This window comes from Gavialis gangeticus, unplaced genomic scaffold (genome assembly GCF_001723915.1).
Source record: "Gavialis gangeticus isolate Ggan-Ray unplaced genomic scaffold, GavGan_comp1, whole genome shotgun sequence".
Classification (NCBI taxonomy): Eukaryota; Metazoa; Chordata; order Crocodylia; family Gavialidae; genus Gavialis; species Gavialis gangeticus.
In genome coordinates this window covers 22,591,863-22,619,189 of record NW_017729034.1, presented here as the reverse complement: position 1 = coordinate 22,619,189, position 27,327 = coordinate 22,591,863, and the positions used below count along the sequence as shown (strand labels likewise).

Below are 27,327 nucleotides of genomic sequence, written 5' to 3'. Positions count from 1 at the left end.
ATTTGAACCCTCTGAATTGATTCAGAGAGATTCGGACATAGACACAGCTTTAAATGTTTTTTCTATATACTTCAAGGTACCAGGCACTTCTAGTCCACTTCCAGGTCTGCTCGGGAAGACACTGCCCCACCCCCCGCGGCTCAGCAACTGGTGCCTCCTGGGTTGGGGGGGCACCTGGGATCCCCCTGCGGCCAATAGCTGACCCAGGAGGGCGTTGGGAGGCCCCCCTGTGCACTCAGCAGTGGACCTGGAAGTGGACCACAAGTAGCTCTGGTCCACTTCTGGGTTTGCTGCCGAGCACACGGGGGGGGGGTCCCCCATGCTCCTGTGGGATGCCCCATCCTTCCCAGCATCACAGCATTCATGAGCCATGCCTGGGACCTCAAGGTATGTAGAAAAAACATTTAAAGCTGTGTCTGTGGCCAAATTGCTGATTCTCCAAATCAGCATCAAATCTTCAGATTCGGATTTGGCCAAAACGAATCAGGGACAGTGATCCAAATCAACAAATCGAATCACTGTCCCCAATTCAGGCCAAATCCAAATCAGAATTAAATACAGCCCATTTTGACCAGATACCTTTTTATAGCTGGCCCCTATTGGGGGACAGCCTTCAGCATGAATTCAGGACAGGTCTTGAACTTATGTCTCTAAAGCAGTGATTCTCAACCAGAGTGCCACTGTTGAGAATCTCTGGGGTGTCATGAGATCCTTTTAAAGGTGCTGCAGGGTGCTGCACAATATTAGCACTGTTAGGTATGTGAATACCTACACATGGTTCACAAGATAAACCCAGCATTTTCAAGCTGGAATCCAGGTCTCATACTGACCTGTTGTGGAATTTCTGAGTTCTTTGCAACAGAAAAATTGTGGCGTTATTTTTCTGTAGTCAAAAAATGAATGAAAGCTAACAGCTAGCATTTTTCAAGGGGTACCTTGTGCCTAATGCGGGATGGCTTGAGTCTAATGAAGTTGATAACCACTTCTCTAGAGACTTAGCAAGATGCGTTAAGTGCTCTACCACCACACCCTGGGAAAGGAAGTGGAGTAGCAGAGGTATAATTTCTGGACATAATGTACAGACACTAGTGTTGATAGAAGTGTCTGGGGTAGAATTTGAAGGCAAGTGGATGGTGCAAGAGTCATTTAGATTACATAAATACATGATCGGGAAACAACCCAGTTTGAGTTTTAGATCTCAAGTTAAGTTTGAAACTTGTCATCTGAGTACATTTATTAAGGAGCCATTGAGAAAAGCTGCTTGTTTTTCACAGTCACTTTCAGAGGAGAAACACATTTTAAATACTTGTATATCTTACTGAAATGCTGTTGAGAAGTTCTCAACAATTGTCAAGATGTCTCATCCAACAGCAGTAGAGCACTAAGAAGGATACTACTCCTTTTCGCCAGCATTCAGATGTCATAATCCCAAAGCTAGTGTAGGCACAAATTTCTACTCTTCATAGCAACCATTACTATACATACATTGCAGGCTTCAAATGGTTCAAATAGGCAGGAGGCAGCTGTGTATTTAGTGGAGTTTATAGTAGCACCAGTTTCATCACTGCTTGGAGGAGTTGCTATAGAAACCATAGCAGAAACAATACAAGGAAGTGGAAACCAGCAAAAAAGCCTTGGGAATTTTTTTTAAAAATGTAGCATGCACAAGATAGCAAATCCCCAGATCTCACAGGGTTCGCGGTTATAGAAATTAAAGATAAACTGGTCTATTAGTCCATCCATTCCATTTCCCTGGGGTCTGTGGTGTCTAGTTCTCCATAATATATTTCGTATTAAGTTCAGTTTAGTCCTGAGCAGTACAGTTAAATGGGCATAGGGGTTGCTGGCACTCCAAAAAGAGAAGACATTTTAAAGCGGTTTTCAGGTTAAGTTTATGACATTTTATCATCTGCCTTTCTTTATTACTGGAGACTGTTTGAAGAGTCCCTTAATTTGTGCTGTGAACTGTTTCTCATATAAGACTAAACAAAGCATTCAGAGACTCTGTTTGAAGCACATATGTTTAATTTAGAGTTTTCAAAAGCTAAAGGGCACAGTCTTTCTAAAAGCCTCCCAAATTGCATAGCGGTTATTTTGCATTATGAGAATTGGGTAATCAAAGAAACAGAAGTTCAGCAGTTCTGTTGCAAACACTAAATAAGGTGAAATCTTTTCAGTGGGACTGAGTTTGAGATTTTTGTTGAAATTTTTTTTGAAGTATATGAGCGCTTCTGGCTTGACTGCCCCTTATGTGTGTGTTGACATTGTGGCCTCGTCTAATCTGAAGCTTTTCTCAGAATTTTTCACCATTGCACCATTCCTGGTGCTGCTGTGCTTGTGATGGTTGCTGTGAACATTTTAATGTAGACAGGGCACTGGCATTTTTACAATCATGTCATCTGTCTCTGTTCAGAGCCAATTTAGATTACACAGAGGTAAATGTACCAAGGAACATTGATGCCTGGTCTACACTAGAGCTCCCGCTGGTAGGAAATTAAGAAAGGAAATCTCAGTTTATAGACTCAGCCGTGGCAGAATACTGATCATCCTTTTCAAACCAGAAAGGGTTACGTCCTTCAAAAGAACAGTTCTTTCTAGGAGAGAGACAAATCCCAGGCTCAGTGGAATCTGCAAGATAAACAAGTCCACACTATATAATGTGCAGAAACAGTTTATTTCAACATAAGTCATTGTTTCCATCATTCAGAAAGACACATGGTCTACAGAAAAACACTATAATTAAAAGTAACCACTTCTCTATTTGAGACTTTGAAGTTGGTCTTTCCAAAGAAACACTATGCAATCATAGGAGATGTTAGGGGAGGGACAACCTGGGTGCTCAAGGTCTTTGAAGGGGTCTTTGACCCCTCTCCCTTGGTCACCAGTTCAAATCTCTCCCAGACTGATAGGTCCCAGGCCAGTATGAAAAGGTTTGGAGGCCTCTGTCCACTGTCTAAAGCAGGACTGTCCAACTGGTGGCCTGAGGGCTGCATGCAGCCCATGAGGGGTTAAACTGCAGCCCCCAGATTCCTGAACAGCCACCACTTCCCTCACCACAACAGCAACCATCCAGGCACCCCCTCCCTCTTCTCACTTCCATTTTCTGTGCCTGCTTCAGGGGTTGGGTGGTGTGATATAGAGTGGCATGGGGAGCTGAGGGAGAGCTTGGGACTGTGTGGGTGCCAAGTGCAGAAATGAGTGGGAGTATCCAAGCAGCCCAGGGCCCATAGCCCCCATTGATGCAAACCCCACTGGCACACTCTGTGGGACACTCCTGGTCTAAAGGATGTGCCTCCTTTTGCAAGGCACATCAAAAGAGTTGGCACTGGTTGGACCATGTCAACATTTTCAGCAGAGAGGCTAACAACTGCTGAGTATATTGTACTAACCTTGTGTCCCAGGGATATCTGAGTGGATTAAAGCTAACCAAGGTAAAGGTCCCTCCAACATTTTGTCCACTTTAGATTAAAAATAGAGTCTTCCTCCTGTCCTAATCATCCTTATAGCATACTTGTCTTTTGAGTCTCCTAGTGAACTCCTGACATCCCTCATATTCCTAAATGCTTGAACTTCTTACCAATAGAGGTCAGAAGATTTGTGAATGGTTGTAAAGACCCACTAATGTACAGAACCCATGGCAGAAGGGAAGAGCTTTCATGCATAGTAGCCATCCTTGAAACTCATTTTTAAACTAATGTCTCAGTATTTTTCTGAAAGGGGTGAATTTCAGATGCCTTGTAAATCCTGAATGTTATCAACAGGGTTATGGAATTACTTAAAATCACATTGTGTACCATCTGTTGTTAAATTTACACATGAGATTAATGTACAACATTTTTATAAGAGAAAATGTATATTTTTATCTTTTCTTTCAGTTTTACTTTGTATAGTTGTATATAATCAAATTCGCTGTTCCAAGTTTATCAGCTATCAGCTTGTTTCTGCAGGTCTTTTGCACAGGAGTTAGAATATAAAACATTTTTTAGACAGTAAAATGTAATCTTGCAAAAGCACCAAAACTGGCCTGTATCTCAGGATAGATGGAGTATCATAACTTGCTTTTAGCTTTTAAAGTTTACTGGATAGTGATTTCAAGTTGGCAGTCTTTTTTAACATTTGAAGCCTGATTTTATGATGTCTATATCCTTATTACTATCTTATACTATATTCTGTCTCAAGTGCCTCATGCTATGGGGGGGCAGTGGCATATTTTATCTTTGGATGGGTTATTCATTACTTTCAGCACCTAAATAGGTGTTACCTATGGAGAAAAAGAGAGTAATGGCATCCTAAAGTAAAACTTCTTTGTCTCCTAAAATAAAGCCCCTCTTACCTTTCTGGAGAGTGGGACAAGGGTCTGAAGGAGTTGGAATTCCCAAAAAGCAGAACAAAGAAACCAGATTTAAGTGCCAAATTTCAAAAACTTGTAGGGACTCAGAGACAAAAGAAGCTTTGGCAGAAGAGTGGACTAGCCAGACATATTTGTTGATAAGGGTTCCTTTTAACTGTGAAATTAGCCATTGCCTGTAGTTTGACTAAGACCTGGTATGCACTAGTGAGTTGTGCCAATTAAACTCTCCTTTCAGTTGTCAAACTTGTGTGCATACCATCCAAACCTTCCACTTTCTGGCAGTTATGCCTGATATAGAACAACATAAGCCTCCTGCTAGCGTAGATTTGTCAGCTCTGTGCAGCATGGCTGCCTATATTTATTGTGCAATCCAAAAATATAGCATTCTTGTAAGGAACTAACCATCTGATAGCATTTCTGAGATTTTTCTGCCCAAGAGGGACACGCTGACTTGAAGTTTGCCTCACTTCTATATGCCTGGGGAAGTCTTTGTAAGCATCTCTATTCCTGTTACTGGCTACCTTTGCACTGAGAGCATGATTTCTCATTCTGAGGCACATGCTGCTGCCTTCTTCAGGAAAGAGTTGCATTGTGGGGGAGATGAACCACATAAGGACAAAGCTACAGCTCTCCTACAGAAACAGAAACATTTGTAGTGACCTGGAGGAGCATATGGTGAAATCTCCGCATTCATTTTCACCTCAATCTGTCTAAGCATTGTAACAGGATTACAGGCCATGCCCTTCCATTGAGGAAGTGACCAGCACCCATCTCTGCTGCATTTATGTTTGCAGCAACAAGTTTTAGGAGGCATCTGAGAGGAGAGGCATAGCTGGCCAGTACTACACTCCCTCTGTCCATATTCAGCACCCTCCCTGCTCTAACTCCAGCAGCAGGAGGGGCAGAGCAGTGGTAATGGTGCAGGGGCAGCAGCTAGAGATTTGTTGCTGCTTGTGGGGGATGTCACCTCTTTTTTTGTTGTTGCTGACATGCATGTTAAATGGCTAAAAAACCCACCAGTTTTCCACTGAAAAAAAGAAGGTGACATCTCGCCCAGCAACAGTGAACCTGCAGCCACCGGTCCTCCACTATGTGCTGTTACCACTTCTCTGCTCTCCCCACTTCCAGACCTGGAAGCGGAGCTGCTGTAGAGAAGGTGCTGGCTACAGGGCAGAGGGGGACGGGAGGGTGAGGCACCCTCTAGCTCCATTGCAGTGCCCCGCTCCTTTTAGGCAGTACCCAGGGCTCTTGCCCTGCTTGCCAACCTGTTGTGATGCTGTTATCTGACAGCAGTTGATTACAGGGCATAAAAGGATCACGGGCAGTTGGCCCAAGGCCTGTATTACCCTGCAGAATTCTATAACATGCAACACCAACAAGGTCAGATCATATATCTATGGATGTGTACGTGTCAGTTAACCTTTACCCTTATTAATTTTTTAATCATTACAGTTGGTCATCTAAGACAAATAAATAGGTTGTTACTGTGTATAGTCCCTACAATTCATACCCTCTTTGTACAGGAAGTAGTGGTCTTTCTGACATCACACTGTCACTGTTGTAATTTCATTCCATCTCCTTATTGCCTATACTAAGAGATTTGTTAAGCCCAGCTGTTTCCAGATAAGCAGTGCTGATGAGACCCTCAAATTAGGAGGTAATTTCAGATCATTTAGCACATAAAATCATGTAGATTCAGGCCTGGCTGCTTTTTGGGTTACAGAGAAGAATCTTGAAGCAACAAATATTCAGTCTTCCCTTATTGAGTTTAGACCACTGACATGTACTTGGGTACTAGAAAAGCTGGAAGTACTTTGTCTTCTTTGGATCTGTGGCCTTTTTGACTGCTGAAGCCCACTGCGGAAGTACTGTGCCCATTGTTGTTTGAGATTGTTATTGCTCCAGGCTGCTGGCTTCTCCCAACTAAGCAGATACATTTCCTCTACAGTAAAAGCAAACACTTGTTAACAATTTAACCATCAGCCCCTTTCACATCTTCCATTTCCGGTTAAGATCATAGAGAAGGATATGACAGGACATCTTTCTGATACCTAGTTGGATGAAGAGCAGGTGGCTCAAGGAAAACCAATGTTGGTGTTGGTCAAAAGGGGAAAGCAGTTTGAAGAATTAGTTTCTCTTCCACTGACAATATACATCCGCCATTCATCAAAGAAGTGAAAGGGCTTGGGGTCTTTTTAACTCCTCATTAAGCATGAATGCCAAAGTAATGTCTGTATCTAATTCTTTCATTACCAGCTTTCTAGGAAACTACATCCCTTTCTCCCAGATAAGAACAGACTAGTGTGTTTGTCACCTCTGGGCAGAATTACCGTAGTGGACTGTATCTGAAGTTGCATTTGAAGATAATGCAGAGGCTTCAGCTGTAGAATGTGGTTGACTATCTTCTCCATGGCTTGAGGTACCATGAATGTATCCAGAGCATTATTCAAGTCCCTCTAGTAGTTACCATCAACTTTCAGTGCTGTTTTAAGGCTTTGGTTCTAATCTTGCATTTACATGAAAGACTTAATGATTACTTCTCTTCTCTGAAAGTGTTTTATCACATCCATCTTGTTTTCCATGTTGTTCAGTGAGTATCCAAGACAATTAGGCTAAGTACAGACAGTCAAAAAGCCCAAGGCTGTATCGATTCAATCTTTGCAGGTTAATCTAAACCGGATAGATTGAACCAATAAGCACGTGAACAGACGTTCACTTTTGATTCCAGAAATGTAGCCACATGCCTGCAGTGGCCCAGGGCAGAAGCCAGGGAGCACTCCTCCCTTCCCTGCTGGAGCAAACAACTTAGGCCAAGTCTAGCCTGCCCACCCTGTGAGAGAGGGGTGTGCAGAGGAGGTGCAAAGCATCCTGGGATGCTCAGTTTTCTATCCTGAGTTAACTTGAATCTGGAGAGGATCTGGGAACAGAAGTTCAGTAAAGCAATTTAACCTAAATTAGTTAAGTCTGATACTACAACCATCCAGGTTTATCTTAAACCAATTTGGGCCATTTTGAAAGTGGTTTATGTGCACTGAACTTCTGTTGTGTCACAGATTTGAACCGATTTCCAATCACTTATACCGGTTTATGTGTAATTTCTGTCCCTAGACTTAGTGGTAGTGCTTCCAATACCTCAGTGACAGTTTTCTATCTCTAATCTGCTAAGTGAGGACACAGCTATTGAATACAAGTGAAGTTGGTAGCACCAGCTATTATTTAGGTTGTCCTGCTTTTCCCATTAGAAAGACCCTGTTTTTACTTAAGCTGTCTCCACTCTGTGTCTGATCTGAACCTCCTCTCCATTCCATCCTGTTATGCGAAATATTGTTGTTAATAGTTGCTATGGTAATGTCTGTGACTGATTCTCAGACAGAGTGCTGCAAGATGCTTTTAAGGGTGCCGCACATTATTTGCACTAGTAGGTATGCAAATACCTATACAGGATTCACAACATAAACCCAGAGATTTCAAACAGGAATCTGTGGTATCAAATTTTCTGACCTGTTGTAGTCTTTCTGAGTTCTGTAATAGAAGAATTGCTCTATTATTTTTTAATCAAGAAATGAAAGAAAGTGAAGAAATAGCGTTTTCTGAGGAGTCCCTTGAATTCAAAAAGGTTCAGAACCACTGGCTAAGACAGAGCAGTTATAAATATATAAAGTTCTCTGAATGGCTGAGGGTTTCTGCTTTGTCTTCTTCTGCAACTGCTCATGCAGACTAGAAAAGCTGGCTGGCTCTTCCCCACAATTGTTCCCCAAGGCTACATAGGAAGGAGAGAAATTTGCCCGTGGATCAGGTAGTCTTCCCTGCACATGGTCTGAAAAGGTGCAAAAGAAGTGTATGACCTTGGTTGGTCCCTTTTTACCCATGTCTCCCCAAAGCAGTTGTCCTTGCTTTTTTATGACATTTTAGCTTGAACAGTTGAAGTCTGACAAATTTCCATGCTGGGTGCTTGCCTGAGGTTGCTATTTTTCATTTTCAACAAAAAAAAAAAAGTTTCAGCCATTTCCTAGAATGGGAAAAAAATGTGTTGTTTTGCCCACATTTTAAAAATATATATAACCATTTTTTTTTAAATAAAACAAGCTCTGGGTCCTTTGGGTGTTGGAGCTAGGACTTGAAATTTGGCAGGGTATTTCCTCTTGTGTCAGGGAAGTGACTTTGTTCCCATGAACAGTTGCCCAAATTTCACCATATTAGAGGCAGATGAAAAGTCCCAGTTCTTGTGTGCTAAGTAGAGTCTTTCAGAAGATTTTATCCATGCTAAACACAATTAAGATAGGTCCATGTTGCACTGGAGTGCAGGTTTGTATCTCTGCCTCTGCCACAGAATTTTTGTGTGACACTAGACAATCTACTTAAACCAAGCTAGTGACAGGTAGTTGCTAGTTGTGTGTTCCTGAACACTCACAGTTGCATCCAAGGTAAATGGAAGCTGTATGATACTAAGCACTCTGAAAAATCAGATCTTAGGCGTATCTGCTTCGGCACCCAGAAAGAATAGACATGTTTGACCTTAATCCCTCTGGGCCTCTCATCCCCATTTGTAAAATAGGGATAAGACTTGCACCCTCTCAGAGAGTTGTCAAGATAAATCTGTTAATGACCATGAAGCGCACACATACTCTAAGGAAGAGACTCTTAGAAAAGCCCATGGTAAAATTAAAATGTCTTTATTCAAGGCAAGGTTTCAGTAATATGTGGTAAATAATTCATGGGGGCACACACACTGAGTAATGGGGCTGTAACAGAATGTTGAACAACTGCTCATTCAGTGAGCTCTGATCACTCTGCTCTGATTAAGGCTGGGGTTATGTGGCAAAATAGTTTGTGGTTATGTAGTTAAAGACTATTGTAGTACATTTGTACAGAGGTCTGACTTACCATTGTACCAGCAACTTTAATTCTGACATTTCCTAAATGTCTGTAGTGCTCAAAAGTTCAGTATAATTTGTGTGTGGTTATTACGAAAGCCCATATAATAAACAAAATATCCAAATATTTCAGCCATTTCTAAAAAAAAAAAATAGAAACAAATTAGATACAGCAGGAAAGTCAAGCATCCCAAGAGGTATGAGATGAGTGAAGTATTGCCTAAACATCAAAGCAGCATATCATGGCCATCAAATGCAGTTGATATTGTGAGTGGATGTTGACTTCTCTTAAAATGACTGGTATGATGAGTTAATAAACCTTTACGGTTTTTAGAACAAGAAGTCAGTTTGTTCATTGCTAGGCAGCTTCTAACAATTTCCATCAAGAATATTGTGAAAAGCTCTATGATGGCTGTGAATTTCAAATGTGTAAGGACCCTTCTACCCTGCCTTTGAAATAAAGGACAGTGCTCAAATATGAGATCACATTTCTCTCAGTGAGTTTTTTCTTTAAAAAACAAACTAACCTGGTAGCAGTGTGCAGTTGGATATGTCATAACCAAGTATTCCCTCTATCCATTTCATATATTATTAAAAGAGATGTGCAATTAGATGCCAAAAATGTTGTATGCAATGATAACTTACAAGATTAGTTCAGTGGTAAATAATACTTTTTTTATTAATTTGTATTTGTTTGCATGGGTGACCTCATTAATTAATGTTGTCCCAGACCTCAATATTCTTGATTTTTTTTTTTTAAGTAAAAAAGAAGCTTACTGAGTCATTGCCTAATTTTTCAGGCAGTCATGAATCAGAGTTTTTGCCATTTAGATAAAATTGTATATGTAGGGAACATATGCATTAAACTGTATGGCAGCACAAAAGCAAGAGAAACTCAGCTATGCATATTAGTTTTTCATGGTTTCTTTTGTATTTAGAAAATAAAACTACTGTAACCATTTATAAACTCTCACTGAATCTCTTTATAATGTGACTCATTCTCTATGAGTAAATCCCTCTTGCTTTTTTATTTGTCATAAACACTGAAAAAGTAGAGTCCAGGTTTGAGGCCTCATATTTAGGGTTTACTTGGTCCCTCAGCCAAAACTGCAATACAGGTGTTCTCTGAGTAGGGATTTCCAAAAGTTGACTCTGGTCAGAAGTCTCCAAGTTTTGATATATATTGAGGGAAACACTTTTTCACCCCTGTAGCATGCTTCTCTGGCCAATTATTATATTAAAAAGTGATGCCTAAATAGGTAAGAAGGTAATAAAAGTGATTAAATTGTGCTGAATCAAAAAGTGAATGAGAAGGCTTTACTTTGAACCAGCTAATTGTTTAAATTTTTGAAAGGAAATGTTTCTATTCCTGGGACAGAAGAGGTAGCTGGAACTTCCTCTGACATATTTTTCATTTTAAGACCAAGACTAGTTTGACAGCAGGATTTGTACTTTTATAACTAACTATTACTATTTAACTGTATGACTTGTAGAAGCTTGTTAGGTGCAGTGACTCATTTACGTAGATGAAGTTATTTTTAGAGGTATAATTTGTTCTATTTAGAAGGGCAAAAAAAGACTTGGTAAAGAGTTAGATTCTTCATTACAGTTTACAGGGCTCATGAATCCAGTAACCATGCAAAAGATGACTAAGCAAGGGGTCTGTTGGTACTTTCAGGAATTTACAGACATGAGTCATCCACTTATTGTCTGCAGACACACCATCAAGGTATCTTGTGAGTCAGCTGTGATTTGGAAATAGCCCTTGCATTCAACATGAGTACTTTTTTTTGTAGTTCATAAGTATCCAGTAAATAATATGCCAAACCAGAGCATGTTTTGTAATGTTTGCAGTTCAGATGCTCACTTACGAAAGTGTTTCATTTGTCAGTGATGCAGTATATATGGTAAAATATAAATGTGAGCTATGATTGATATAATTATGGCAATTCTAGCTTATATCCACTTTATGCAATATACAAGCAGATTTTATTCTGTAATGCTATATAAAAATGCAATATCACTCACTTGTATAACTAGCTAAGAATAAAAATCTCCTCTGTCACACCCATGCCACCACTGCAAAAACGTAGGTGTGACTGAGCCCAGAATTTGACCTTTTATGTTCAAAATACTTGGTAAATATTCACTGATCATTTTGCTTATTTTACATGCAATGAAGAATGTGGGTCACATTCAAACCTGGCATAAACAAGTGCTAATTAGTTTGCTTCAATAGCCTTACACCCCATAGTGCCAAAAGCGTATTTGGCCCTTACTATCTACTTCTGAAATAATAGAGATGCCTGTAACATTTTTAAAGCTGGGGCCCATTTCCTGTTTACTGGACTTATAGGTGTGGTTGTGCTCCATAATTAAGGTCAGATACTTTGCTTGGTGTGGGTTTGGTTTGGCTTGTATCTTTACTAAGAGAAACACTTAATGTAGAAAAGGGAGTTTTAGTTATCCTTTGTGTTGCCAAGAGGGCACTAATAGAAGGCAACCAGTGTTTTTCAAGATCTGTCTTGAAGTTCAAAATAGTACCAGTCTTTGCCATATAATAACAATATACACTTAAACTTATCTATTTCATCTGTCCGATTCCACAGTTCTCATTATAATTGACTTCTGAAAATTCTTACAAATGTTTTGGTTAATAAAAGTATGAAACATTTTCCTTTTTTATTCTATTATAATATATTCATTAGAAAACAAAATAGAGGTGCACCAATATATTGGTGCCATATCAGATTGGCACTGATGAAAGGAAAATTAACATTATCTGCCATCAGCTTTTTTTGGTCAGTGTAGCCAATAATGTACCAATAAATATCATAGGCCTCCTGGCTGTGGCTCCCAGATGCCGCATGCATGCATGCACCAACCAGGAATGCAGCTGGGCAGTTTAGAGAGCGGTGCCCTGTAGGTAAGTCTGTGGAGAGAAGGGGTGTCGGGGGTGCAGATCGAGGCCCCCACAGTGAGGGAGGGAGTGGGGCTGAGGCTGGGGTTGGGGCTGGGTGGTGAGTGGAGCAGGATGGAGCTGCATACAGCTCGTCTAGGGAATCAGCATCCTGGCGCTTAAAAGATGGTGGCAGGGGCACTTGAACTAAAGTTCATCAAATGAGCTTTAGTTAAAGCACCATCACCACCGTTTTTAAGTGAAGGGAAGCTTTTAGGATCAGAGCTAAGCAGCGCGAGGGCTGTCCTTTACCCTGGGAGCCACACACTGGTTGCTCATCCCCTGCCTGTCCAGCAGCTGGGGGCATAGATTGCCACTGCCACCAGATGGGCAAGGGGGTATGGTGCAGCCAGCATGCAGCTCCCAAAGCAAAGGCATCAGGGTGAAGAGCCCCAAGGCCACAAAAGGCAGCCCACCTCCACCCTCATCCCTGCTCCAGTTAAAAGCGTCCTGGAGCTTAAAAATGGTGGCAGTGGCACTTGAACTGAAGCTTATTCAATGAGCTTTAGTTCCAGTGCTCCTGCTGCCATTTTTAAGCACCGAGACACTGATCTGCTGGACGAGCTGCCCATGGCTCTGTCCCACTCCCTGCCTTGGCCCCGGGGTCCCATTCACCGCCCTGCTCCAGCCACAGCCCCTGCCTTGCCCCTACCCCAAGACCTCCCTCACCATGGGGACTTCTTTCTGCCCCCCACATCCGTTCCCCTCCACAGACATACCTGCAGGGCACTACTCTCCACTCTGCCCAGCTGCATTCCTGCAAATGGGTTATCAGATCGGCATCAGCCAATATGCCTGGTGAATAATCAGGTATCGGTATTGGCCAAGAAAATCTTTATCAGTGCACCCCTAGAAAAAAATGATGAAAAAAATTAAAACCTTTTCAGAGCTAATGAGAACTACTCCAAAGTGACTGCAATGCTTTTAAACACTGACTCTAATACAGTGATTCTTAACCAAGATGTTGTGGCACCCTGGGGTGCCTTGAGGTCCCTTCAGGGGTGCTGTGGGGTGCATGTAATGTCAGCACTGTTAGGTGTACAAACACCATTCACAAGATAAACTCATAGATTCATAGATGTAGGGTCAGAAGGGACCTTGTAGATCTTCTAGTCTGACCCCTGCCCTGGGCAGGAGAGAAAACTGGGCTCAAATGACCCCAGCCAGGTAAACGTTGAGCCTCCTCTTAAAGATTCTCAGGGTAGGAGCCATCACCACTTCCGTTGGAAGTTGGTTCTGGATCCTAGCCACCCTGACTGTGAAGTAGTGCCTTCTAATGTCTAGTCTAGACCTACTCTGTAGCAACTTATGGCTGTTATTCCTTGTTACTCTGGGAGGCGCTCGGGGGAACAAGGTCTCCCCGAGACCCCATTGGTCTCACCTAGTAAGTTTATAGATGGCCACCAGGTTCCCCTTCAGCCTTCTCTTGCGAAGGCTGAACAGGTTAACGTCCCGTAGCCTCTCCTCATAGGCTCTGCCCTGCTGTTCCCAGATCATGCAAGTGGCCCTCCTTTGGACCCTCTCCATGCTGTCCACATCCCTCCTGAAGTGCAGCGCCCAGAACTGGACGCAGTACTCCAGCTGTAGCCTGACCAGTGTCACATAGAGGGGGAGAATCACCTCCTTGGCCCTGCTTGTGATGCATCTGTGGATGCAGGACAAGGTACGGTTAGCCCTACTGACTGTGTTCTCACTTTGTTGGTCCATGTTCATCTTGGAGTCAGTAATGACTCCAAGATCTTTTTCTGCCACTGTGCTTTCGAGAAGGAGTTCCCCAACCTATAGGTATGCTGCTGGTTCCTAATGCCCAAGTGCAGGACCCTGCACTTGTCAGTAGTGAATCCCATCCTATTTTCATTTGCCCACCCCTGTAACCTGTCCAGGTCCTGCTGTATTCTGTCCTTCCCTTCTAGCGTGCCCACCTCACCCCAAATCTTGGTGTTGTCTGTGAATTTAAACAGACTGCTCTTCACCCCATCCTCCAAGTCCTTAATAAAGAAATTGAACAGTGCAGGCCTGAGGACCGAGCCCTGGGGGACCCCACTGCCTACTTCCCTCCGGGTCAAAAATGACCCGTCCACCACCACTCTCTGAGTACAACCCCTCAGTCAATTTGCAATCCATCTGACTGTATAGGTATCAATGCCACAGTCACCTAGCTTTTTAATGAGAATGGGATGGGAGACAGTGTCAAAGACTTCCTGAAGTCCAGAAAGACTACATCCACCGTGACACCTGTGTCCAGTGATTTTGTGACCTGATCGTAGAAGGCAATCAGGTTGGTCTGACAGGACCTGCCCTTAATGAAACCATGCTGTTTACCCTTGAGCATCATCCCAGCTGCTGGCCCATCACAGATGTGCTCCTTGATAATCTTCTCAAAGAACTTCCCCAGGATTGAAGTAAGACTAACAGGCCTATAGTTGCCCAAGTCCTCCCTCTTCCCTTTTTTAAAGATAGGAACCACATTGGCCCTCTTCCAGTCATCCGGCACTTGGCCAGAGCACCACAAGTGCTTATAAAGCCATGCCAGGGGCCCCGCGATAACCCAGAAGCAAACACCAAAATGCGTAGATATTTAGAATATATTTTATTATTATGAACAAGGCACTGGTAGTCTTCCAACTTGCTTTAAAATTGTAACTATGTCAATAAAACAACTGATCTCTCTTTCTTTCTCTCTCTTCCCCTATATATATAATATGTATGTTTGTATCTATATAGTGAAGTTTCATTTCAGTTGTGAAAGAATGTGATATTTTGGGGTATTTTAATGAGAGAATTTGGGTTTTATTTGTCAGAGAATTTGCAATTTTTAAACAGGAAACACCAGGATCCCTGCTGGTGAGGCAAGTGGTGGGACCCAGGTAGATGAACCTGCCCAGGCCCAATACCACTCATGCCACATCTCACCTACCACTTTACAATGATGTGTTTAGTCCACCCAAAGCCTGCCTTGCCTCACAGCGCCCCTTATGGAGCAACCTCTCCAATCAGGACCTGTCTGCAGATACCCTTTCAATCAAGGAATGGGAAACACAAGAAGTCACAAATAAATTCCTTATGACAAACCCCACTAGTCAACTTGCTGGCTTTGAACTTAACATGGCAAGAGTGGACTCTGCTAAACAGGTTCAGGACAGGACAAGGCAGTGTTCCCTCTAAGCTGCGTGGTGTGCGCACACCATGCAGCTTAGAGGGAACGCTGGGTCAAGGTCCCTGTGAAGCCAACCTCCACCACTGGGGCCTCAGTGCTAACCCATTGTGCTTGCAGAGAGATGCTGTGTCATGCATTATTGAGGAGTATCCCCTCTACAAACTGAGGCAGATTAATAACTTTGAACTCAGTTAACGAGGAAACTGTTGCTTGGCTCTGCGGATTTGTATTAGCTAAATACATAAATAAATAGTGCCGCCCAAAGACCAACTGTGCAACCATGGCCCATTGGCAGCTGGCCCAGAAGTGTAGGCAGCTCTGCTACAGTGCCCATATCACAGCCCAGGCAGCTGTGCAGTCCCCGTCCCGGTCTGGCAGGCGTGAAGCCAGGGGGCCACAGGTCCAAGGGGCGGATGTTGTCATAAGGGCCACCAGGTCACAGCCAGACTGCTGCAGTGAGTGGAGGGTGTAGGGGCCACTGTAGGGTAGAGCTGCTTCAGTCCACAGCTGGCACAAGGGGCTAGTGTCCCCAGATACCGATTGGCCGGGTCTCAGAAGGTCCTGAAGGCAAATAGCCCTGAGCTGCTTGCCAGGGCAGCTTTTTATATTGCTGAGGCCACCACAGGTGCTGGCCCCAGCCTCTAGCTCCCCCTGGCCGAAGAGCTGGGCAGGGTCAGTTTGCCCCAAGTGGCACAATTTGCCCCCACCAAAGTGCATGTTCAGGCACATGTGCTGAGGCACAAATCTCCAGCACAAATCTGTGCTGCTGCTGCAAGTGCATGTACCTGCATGTGTGGATGTGCCCAAGGATTTAAAATAGGAATCCCAGAGTGCTGAAACCATTCTTACCTGTTAGGGTCTTTCCGAGTTCTTTGCAACAGAGGAATTGTTCTAATATTTTTCTGTAGTCAAAAAATGAAATTTATAAGCAGGCACTTTCCAAGGGGTACCTCAAGCCTATCGCAAGGTGCCCAGAGTCTAAAAAGATCGAGAACCAGTGTTCTAGTGTAAGAGGCTTTTTCTTAAAAAACAGGCGTTTGGTTTAGTTAATTGAAGGAAAAAAACACTATTACTGACTCTTTGACATAGCTTGATTTTGAAACTATTAACAAAGAACTGAAATGCTTCCAATAAGAAGATAAATAAAAGACGTAGAGCTGATATTGTTTAACTTCATCACTAAAGTTTGCTATCCATTATGCTCAGTTAAACAGGCAAATGTACACCGTTTGTTTTTCTACCCCCCACCTCCCACAAGGAATTGTTGTAACAGAAAAGGTAGATAATAACTACGCTAAGTGGAGTGTAAGTACACAGTACTAAGAACAAAGTACATTTACAACTTCAAAACTGAGATCCAGTCCCCCTGGTTTACATTGCTTTCTACAGGAGGAACCAATAGCTTGCTAGCTGATAAATGTTTTATTGTATGGCAATGGTTTTCAGGGATTATTATTCTTTAACAGTGTTACAAGGAGGACTTTGATATAATATTTAATCTTTGTCTTTTTCCTTAATGCAGCAAAGGTCTGCATCCAAATTGATCAAACTCAGCTCATGACATTATCTCTAAAATGCATCAAGTAAGTTGCCATGTGGATTGAATCCCCAGTTCATGCAGAGCGTTATCACAAAATAGAACTCAGACGTTGGGTCACTAAGCTGCCAGACACTAATATTTTAAATGATCTGTTTTTGTCTGGGCCCACAGCAGGAATACCACATTCAGTTTTGTGCAACTCATTTTCACTAACATGTGGAACAGATGGATTGCTGTGCTCGGAGAGCTTGATTTTGTGGATATGGGGCTAAGGCTTGGATAAAAGAGGACAAATATTCAAAAAGTATGTAAACCAAGAAGGGAGAGCAACAATAGTATCAAACTGAGAGAAAGACAACCTAGGCTGAAAACCAGAAAAATCTTTCTGACATTGGTATCTTGTAGGCAAAGGAAATACTGGAAGCCTCACACCTTAAAACATTTAAAAATGTCATATACATAGCACTAGCAAATATATGGGAGGGAACAACTGTGCTATGCCATGGATATGGGTTAGGTGATATTACAAGCTTTTTCCACTTCCAGTGTCTCTCATTCCAAGTGATTCTCCAGTCTGTGATTGTTTCCTCTTCTGGCTCTGTGTCCCACTTTATTGACTCATGCTCAACTTCTCATTAGGGAGAACTGCCACATCACAAATTAAGAATTCTTAGACCAGATGTTGGCAATACTTTTGGGCAAAGTGCCAAAAGCACCCACAACCTTGACTTGTAAGATGTTAGTGTGCCAGAGGTGGATGGCAGGGAAGCTGTGAGGGGCCCAATCCTTGTGGCCGTGCAGGTCCAGCCCCTTCCCCATTGTTTGTCCCAAGGTGTGTGTGCCAAGCAAAATACCTTTGGCTGCCATGCTCTGGCACCTGTGCCAGGGGTTGCCTAACCCTGTCTTAGACCATAAACTCACATGAATGAGCTACAGTTTTACCAGATTATTGTAGTCTTGTTAGAAATGGCTGAATGACTGAAAAACTTGAGATACATACTACTGTACCTCGGGTGTCCTTTCCTCTTTTCAAGTTAGTGAAATGAATAGTTTGAGGATGTTAAATACGGTTTAGGTGATTTGAGGGGCAAATCCCACCTATTGTAGACGATGTAAATTTCCTCTATAATGTTACTAGGTTTGGGATCAGGTTAATTTATGAGTAAAAACGGTTAAAAAAAATGATGATTGCTGGAGGCTAATAGAACTAAAAGGAGACTCAAGAAAATGTTCTACTTAAAAAAAAAGTTTGGCAATGAAAAGGTCAAATAAATAAGTGTTTGGAATACTGACTGTTACAGGCCGATTTGTTTCTAACAGACCTGGCTAATCTTGAAACAGCTCCCTTCCCTTAGAGTTATAAGCAAGGGGAATTAAAAGAGATAGGATCAAATTTTTGGAGGCTTATGAATAAGACATTTTTATATCAGTGGCTTTGCATTTGTTTACTTAACACAGATGAATGCAAATTGTGATTACTTTGTTCTGTTCTGTATTATGTAATTAGCTCACTTTATAGCCTTTACTGAGTCATTTAACCTCTCTAAGCCTCAGCTTGACCATCTGGAAAATGGGGTTGCTGCTACTTGGATCTCTTGCAAGAATGTCAAAAGGATTGGTTAAGGCTGATAAAGCACTCTAAAATTCTTGAATGAAAGGCTCCATAAAAGGGCAGCATTACTTTATTTCTTAACAGAATGTATTTTAAAATTCTTGAAAGTAGATATTAAGCTAAAATTTTTTTTAATTCTTCGCTACATTAAGCTCTTTTGTGACAAAGGATCAGATTGAACTCTTGGAAGCACTGTGATTAACTTGTAAATATGCAAGATAAACATGTTTATTCTGACCATTTGCTTTGTAAAATAAAATACCTCCATTATGGGTAAATCAGGATGTACAACAGCATAATGGAACACATGTTTGTTAGAATTACCAAAGGGGGTATTAAAATAACACATCACCTTCCTTTTTATTTAAGATCTGGTTAGAAACATTTCTTAAAATGAGTTTTGAGTGTCAGGTAGAAATGATATATTTCACAATGAAGTTAAGAAAAAGTCTCTCTCTCATGTCATTTTTTTTTTTTTTTTACTATCTTTGCAGTTGACCTACCCCTTTATTTTCCTCGAGACCAGCCAACTCTAACATTTCAGTCAGTCTATCACTTCACTAATAGTGGACAGCTATACTCCCAGGCCCAGAAGAATTACCCTTACAGCCCACGCTGGGATGGCAATGAAATGGCAAAGCGAGCAAAGTAAGTCAGACTGTTATTTCATGCTAGAATTCCACTGTGTTTGGTGGTCTTCTGTTAAGTATTGAGTTACAGATTTGATTATGCACATTGGGCATTCTGTCTTATATTACAGTTTTAATATTTACAGATATTAATATAACTTAGATATTTTAATATTGTTCATGTTTTTATAGTAGTATTAAAGGGCCAATGTAGGCACTGTATTAACAGAGGAGAGGACACTGTCCCTACCCTAAAGAGTTTATAATCTAAGAAGCAAGCGAGACAGACATGAGGTGAGGAAAGGCATGTAACATGTAAGCAAAGTGAATAGGATAATAACAGCAAGTGCTTTGTTAGCTTCATGACACATTTGTGGAAGGTGGGTTGATTTAGCAAGGAGGGGATCAACACAATGGAAAATAGGAGAGGAGAGAAAAGAGACATCAAAGAGAAGGATATGAGGGACAGGGTAAGGGAGAAAAGATTATGAGACAGGTATGGGAGACACTGAGATGAAGTGGTGAGAGATGGGGAAGAGGAAGGGAAGACATTTGGAACAAACAGCTGGTCAGTGCAGGGCAAAACTGCTGAAAGTTCTCTGAACACCTAGGCTAGAGACAAAGATTACACATAAACCAGTATAAGTGCTTGGAAACTGGTTCAAATCTGTAATACAACAGAATTCCAGTGCCCATAAACTGCTTTCAAAATGACCAAAGCCAGTTTAAGATAAACTTGGATGGATGTAGATTCAGACTTAACTGATTTAGGTTAAATCGGTTTATTGAACTTCTGTTTGCAGATCCTCTCCAGATTCAAGTTAACTCACAGTTCTGCAGCATCCCAGGATGCTTTGCACCTCCCCCACAAACCACCCCTCACCTTGCAGAGTGGGCGGGCTAACTTTGGCCCAAGCTGGCTGCTCCAGCTGAGCAGGGAAGTGTACTCCAAAGCCCCCCAGCTTCTGGCCTGGGCAACTGCAGACATGTGGCTACATTTCTGGAATCAAAAGTGAATGTCTGTTCACTTGCCTATCGGTTCAGTGTCCACAGCGTAGACTAACCTACAAAGACTGAATCGATTCAGTCTCCAGCTTTTTGACTGTGTACTCAGCCCTAGCAGTTCCCTTTCGGCAAAACAGTTCAGTCTGTTTCTTCTGCAGTTTTTCTCCAAGGTCACATTGCAAAAGAGGAGTGGAGCAAGGGTGTATAACTTGAATCCTAGTTTCCTATGCAGTTCCCCTCCTTTTACAGTTGTGGGTCAAGGAAGATGTGGGGATGGGAGAGGGTTGCCCCAACTTGGTCCCTATTTATCTCCTCCCCTCCAGTTCAGCAGTCCCTGTTTTGGCTGCTTTTTTCAGTTACTCCTGTTAGCTGGAGTCTCTGCATGCAGTAAGTCAAGTTTGCAAGACACTTATATTTTAATACATAGTACAGTATTAATGTTAATGAGCTACCTTTCTTTACTGCAAGGATCTAAGTTCTATAGTAAAACAACCAAGAACAATGCAAAAGACTAGAAAAGATAGAAACTAAAATACAATGCTTATTATAAGACAACATTAGGGCAGCGAATCAGCAACACAAATTTCCCCCCCCAGTAAAGCAATATGGGCAAAGGCCATACTTGGATTTTGCAAATTCTAAAACTGTTGAAACAGCAATAACTGAGAGTCTACAGACTGAAGGTAAACGTACAGCAGATGTTGAAATCAAAAAGCATAAATAAAATGACATCTCAGAATGAAGAATTTTGAATGTCAAAATCAAAAGATGACAAATTTGCAGAAGGGATTTTAAGGAATTCAAATGAAAATATTTAAATTTTGCAAAAACAGGCAAAATTGCATGATTGTAAACTTTTAATTTGAAGAGGATGAAAGTAAACAGTGTATAACTAGGACTTATAATGCCTGAAATAATATGGAGAATATCTAGGATTCAGGATGACACATTGTGGTAGAATGTTGGTGTTTTTTTGTTTGACTCCTTGGGAGAGCTGTCTCCTGTTCAAACACATTATTTTTGTCATCTTAGGGTTTTTGTTTGGTGTTTCCGTGCCAATGCCAGAATACCATGTTTTCTGTTTAAAAGAATGAAATAAATTATAACTAGGAAGCACCATTATGACTTATTTCCTGCCCGTACACTGTAATACACTTGTTTTGTGGGAGGTTGTATGCAAGCAAATCCACTCTCTGCTTGTAAGCAGCAATGCTTAAAAATGTGTTAGAAGGGTTACTTAGGGCAAGCAAACATGCTTTTATCACAACCACCTGAAAATTTTTTTTAGTGTCACTGTCTCTGTGCAATAGGGGCAAAGTGGTTATTGATAAGAATGTGTTAATTAAAACAAGTCAGGTAACACATTTGAAACACCACTGATTTTCCTAGCGTACACAAAATGTTTGCCTCACATATGAACTGGTTCTTCAGAAAAATTTCTTAAAATATGCAGCTACAATAAGAAAATATAGTAAATTATGAAAAGTTAGCACACTTGCTTGGGGCGTACGTGTGAAGTAAAACATCTCTGTGTGGTTTCCATGGGAAAGCTCTCTCGGGTTTTTTTTTGTCTTAAATAGGCATTCAAATGTGTATAAATGGGGTCTTTACAGAACATGCAGAGTCAAAGCCTGGGATTTCGTGAAGGAATATTGTAAATAAAGCTTGTTTGTTTATACAAATTAAATTCAGTTATCAGCACACTCTGGCTTAATTTCTGTCCTGATTCTGTTGCGGCTCCTTAGACTTCAGCTGAGCTTTAGGGAATGCAAAATTGGGCTGGAACTACCCCTTTTTACTAGTATTAGCTGAAGTGTAATATCTACTTGTCAATAAGTAGCAGAAAAAATGAAAAGCTGATATCACAGTAAAATAACTTTAGGGTTTAAGGTCTTCATCCAGCTTGGACCATGTGCAGACTGAACATTTTCTACCAGGAGAATCATCGTACTCCTGGTAGAAAACAGAAGTATGCAGACATTCAGAAGTTTTCTCCCAAAGCAAAAATGGCCACTCCAGGAGAAAATTAACCTGGGAACAACCAGAATTAAGTCACTCCTGGGAGAGTTTCCCCGGGAGACTGAACCAGCTATGCATGTACCCTTCTGAGAGAAACTCCCTCATCCCAGCATGCTTTGTTCCTGCCTCCCTCCTTGGGTGCAGGGAGACAATACGTCACTCTGGCTGGACTCTAATGCTTCAGTTGAGTAGGGAGCAGAACAAGCCCCTGGAGTGCTTTGGGGCTGGGAAAGCGGAAGCAGCTGTCTCCCCTTTACATTAGCAGTCTAGGTCTGGGTCCAAAACCAAGCCACAGCTGTACCCCACCTGTATTACTGTGGACCTGAAGGGCCTGGGGTCCACTCAGGCTGGACCAGAATGAGCTGAACCACCACTACTGGACCCAGACCTGGCAGACCTTGGCATTCCCAGCACATGGACCAATTAGACAGCAGGCCCCCATTAGACCCTCTTCCCTTCCCCATACATGGGCCCAGCAGAACCATCTCCTCCATTCCCTGACCTGATAGATTGTGCATTCCATTCCCAGGTTCAGCAAACACAGCTGCCCCACACCACCCTGCACAGACCCAGCAGTAAGTTGTCTGTCACCTGTCTCTAAGCAGACAGAAGAACCTACAAAGCATGATGGGCTGTGTGCTCTGGGGCCCCCTGGCAGGCTAAAATGAGCACCATAGGCTCTCTGGTACTCAGTCGCTCAGTCCTTCCGGTGTCTGTTCAGGGTTTTCCAAGTAAATTTTTCTACTGGGAAAAAAACAGGATAATTCTTCTGAATTATTTGAATGTGCGTATACCACCTTGGTTAATAAAATATTTTACTTAAAACTAGTTTATTATGAACAGTTTTGTCATTCTTCACTCACCAGTGTACTTGCTGAATGCAGCATTAATTTTGTGTGCCCCTGGGTGCTTTGTATGATTCCAAACTTCAGAGGGACTTAGCACCCTGAACTACTACAGTAGCCATAGCCAGCATCTTTCTATTTTGTGTAATGGATTTTGGTGCGACTTCTGCTAGTTCTATATTGATAGCATCCTTTATCTCAACTCATTTGCCTTCATGCCAAGTCAGATTGTTTTACCACATCTTAGACAAAATATCTAGAGATATTCTTTCCCCTTTCTTTAAAACCCAGCTCTACTGGGGCCTGGAAAATTTGATTTCCATCCATGCTACCTTAGATATTATTGACAAGTTTAATATTTACAATTCATACAAACCTTCTTTTACCTGGGTCGAAGTAAATGCCACCATACAAGCATTATTTGGAAGGATTTGCTCTCTATTGCAGTATTTCCCCAATGTGCAAATAAAAAGAGCCTCAGAAAAAATGCCATTGGAACATACACAATTAAATTACTGTTTCATATAAAGTCACGATCTTTTAACAGTAAATCTCCAAAAATTAGCTCTTATTCATCCATATATCTCCTATCCAGACCCAAACATAGCCCTTTTTTCTGTGTGTGTAATATGAAGTGATCCAGAAGCTGTAATAGAATAAAATAAAAAGGAAAGGACTGTCATAATGTATATGGATCATGGAAAAATGTGGCCTACATGTCATGTGATGGTATTGTATAATAATAACAACAACAAAGGACTAATTATACCTCAGAGCTTTACAGCTCATGAATATAACACATTTTAAGTGGATTTTCTGTTCATCGGACCAGTGTATTGGTGCACCTCTAACATTTTCTGATGGATGTTATCTTGGTTTGAATTACAAGCCAAGAGAAGAAGGGAAGTGATATTTTGGTAAAGAAACAAATTATAGCATTTTTCTTTATGTCATATTTGTTTATTTACATGATAACTTTAATAACAAAATATTTTAAAGATACGCTACTATAGAAAACAGCAAATTAATAAGCATTAAAGCAGAAGATGTTCTTTAATAGAATAACATTTTATGTTAATCTAACATTCTGCTTGAATATATTACACTGTACAGTACCTTTGCACAATAAGGTCATGCTAGTTGAATAACATTTTTCATATACATTTTTGAAAACGTCTTCTTGGATAATTAAGTCTGACTCTTAAGATATGGCATGTTAGTTTCTGACAGGTGCCTGCCAGGGATCTTCAGTGCTGTCATGCATTATGTGGATTTCAGCCAAGATAGGAGGTCTGAGATACTTGTTTCTGGTCACTTCTCATTAAGGCTTTGACTACGGGAAATAAAAAGCAACTATTAAAGACAGAGAATACAAGCACAATAGGAAAAACATAGAAATAAAACATACTGGGATGATATAGAGAGTAGTTTTCTACAGAATGGGTAGTATTTATGCATATTATCTATCACACACACACACTATTTGGGTACGTAAAGTAGATGTTATTCCTATACAAAAAGGTTTTGTTATCCCAGTATATTTCAGTTGTGTAATATCAACAAGAGAAATTAACAAAATAAGGCTTTTCTGTAGCCCTTATTTTTTGAGGGACTGGGTCCTTTTTACAGCCTCTGAACTACAGCTAGAAAGTCCATAACATTTGAAAGAACAATCAAATTTTGTCACAGCTGGTGTGCTTACCAGCCTTGTGGAATCTCTATATTTGTTTCCCTTCTTGTCTTCCATTCCTTTAACAATTCTCACTGTCAAAGCCCTGTATAATTCTGCTTCTAAATACATCTTTACTCTACTATTTTCCTACATCCTCTCCTACTCCATGCATTCTACCACATCTCGCCCACTTCTCACTTTGCAGCATCTTTCACTTTGCCTTTTGGCTTTCACTCTGCCTTTTGTGCTTCTCAGTTGCATCATGTCTGGCACTTCCGTTGCCTTCAAAATGCACACCTATTCAGTAAAGTATCCCAGCTATAACTGCCAGATAGCATTCTGTCTGTACTGTTTTGTTTGTAATCACTTGCGCCTTTAAACTGTAAGCCACTCTGGACTGACACTTATCAATTGGTACAGTTTACCTACTGTTAAATGTGTACCAATGTACCTCTGTAGAAATAAATAATAAATATCTGTCTAGGAAGTGTCCTCTTCAAAGGAGTAGGCGTTAGGTATGTGGACTGGAAAGCTATGGTTAGGATACTCAAGTAAAACAGAAAAAAAAAAGTAGGCCTGTCACCTAGTAGATCACAGGATACGGAACTTTCCTAAATTAGCACTGTAATTATTTAGAGACATTCTGTTAAGAAGAATTACTTCCATGGTGACTCTGGAATATCTTGCATGTGATCCCCTAGCAAAGATGCTGAACACTCACACTGTGACTGTAAGATTCCAGTGACTCCCACCCTCACAGACGGCTGGTACCCTAATCACTGAGTAATCCCCTGGGGAAAATGGAAGTTAAAAAAGCAGAAGTAAAACTGCTGTGATCTAAGACCACAAGCCTTTATCTGAGTGAAGCAAATCTATTTATGTATACTGTGGAGAAGGTGAAGGAACTGAAATACTTACCTGTTTTGAACTGCTAGGCAGAAGACATTGATAAACTGGTTTAAAATATAGGGTCTACTCTGCTATTGATGTTTGAGGGGCCTTATACATGTTACTCCCATGAGTTATAATGTACTGGTACCCACACAATTCTTGTGTGTTGGTAAGAAAATAGACCCCTGAGAATCATGATTTGAAGATGGAATATCTATAGATGACTCAAAAAAGTTACACTCACTTTGTTAATTCCTTTTAATCCAGATTCTTGTGGCTTGTCTACAAGGTTTTTTGTTACACTCTGCTGTGAGTATTGTTAATGGAGACCCATATCCTTGGGAACATATGTACCTCTGGATCCAAGGTCTAAATTCTCTGGAAAGTGGTAGTCCTGCTTATTTGCTCTCTCAGAGCTTAGTGTTTGGTGCAAAGCTATGTAATAATCTGCAGTCTCAGTTCCACCCTAATTCCTTAGAACCTTAGCACTCCTTTTCCTTGGACACCATTTAACCTTCAGTATTGGTTAATTTATTATACCTACTGTTGTTACGTTTCAGACAGAGATGGGCAGGGTTCCTTTTCTAGTATGCTAGACAGAAAGGCCCTTACAGTTAATATGACAGAGCTACACTGAATACTGTGCCAGTGTGACTGGCTTTCAAAATCATTCCATAACTTCCAATGTTATTAAAAAAAATTACTAACCATAAGTTTTGGAAGAGGGGAGGACTCTTAGTTAAACTGAAAAATAAACAACTAACTGAAATGAATGGGCTTTAATTTTCGTGCTGCACAAGATGAATGCGGTTTGGTTTCAGAAGTTCTTTGATGCGAAGGTGGGGTGGGAATAACTCACATTTTCTGTCCTTAATTGTGTGGAGACAGTTCCCTATCATGCAATGCTGTGGAATTGCAGAGTGGCAGGCAGCTCCAGCAGTGCTTAAAATGTTCTGCAGACCTCCTGCAGACCTCACCACAAACCCACACATTTTGTTTTCTCTTCTGGTACTGACTGCCTTGATTCACCCCCATTTATTCAGCTGACTACGTAGTCTAGTTAAGGGTAGAAGCTGCTGTCTTTCTTTGTAGTGAAGGTGTATGTGCATCCTTTTTAGTGCCTCTTATCTTATCCCTTTATGTCACCAATATGGAAACATGCAAGAGGCAAGGATTTTTGTGGGATATGTTTTACTGGACCAACTGCATAGTTGGGTACAGTTAGACAAGCTTACAAATGCAAGACATTCTTCATCAGGTGTATGGAATATATGAAAACAGGCATTGGAAACGGATTGAGCTCCTCTTTTTTAGATGCATCACAGAACAGAAATAGACTGGGAGAAATAAGGTAAAGTGGCAGGGGGAGATGCTTAAGAATAGAAGAAGGGTTTATTTTCATGGATCTATTTAGCAGTTAGACAAAAAGATAAAATATATACAGCCACATAATTGCATTCTACAGTGCTCCCTCTGTATGTTTTGTGTATTTAGTTAGTTAAATTAATAGTTATTAAATAAGTCATGACATGCTTTTGCATGAACAGTTCAAATATTCCATGTTGTAACCCCCATTTTGATTAGTGAATGCATAAAACAGGTCTGAGAGAGAGGACCGCAAGCAAACTATTCAAGCACTGTATTTTATGTAACAGCAAAAAGCCTGCTATGTATTAGGATGTGTAGAGAGGTAGATATGATCCACATCACAAACAACATAACATCTAGCAGCTTCATGTAATACTCAAAAAAAAAAAAAAAAAAAAAAAAAAA

The 27,327-nt window shown here is 41.2% G+C and overlaps 1 protein-coding gene across 2 annotated transcripts in view; it reads left to right on the top strand.

Moving 5' to 3' along the window:
- Positions 1-27,327, top strand: part of BRE (brain and reproductive organ-expressed (TNFRSF1A modulator)) — a 378,642-nt gene that overhangs the window by 328,973 nt on the left and 22,342 nt on the right. The window contains exon 11 of one of the 2 annotated variants that reach the window (XM_019526837.1): positions 18,988-19,141. In XM_019526837.1, coding sequence (XP_019382382.1) covers positions 18,988-19,141 — 154 coding nt within the window. Of the gene's footprint in view, positions 1-18,987; positions 19,146-27,327 lie in introns of both variants that reach the window. The other variant, XM_019526838.1, reaches the window with a different exon arrangement.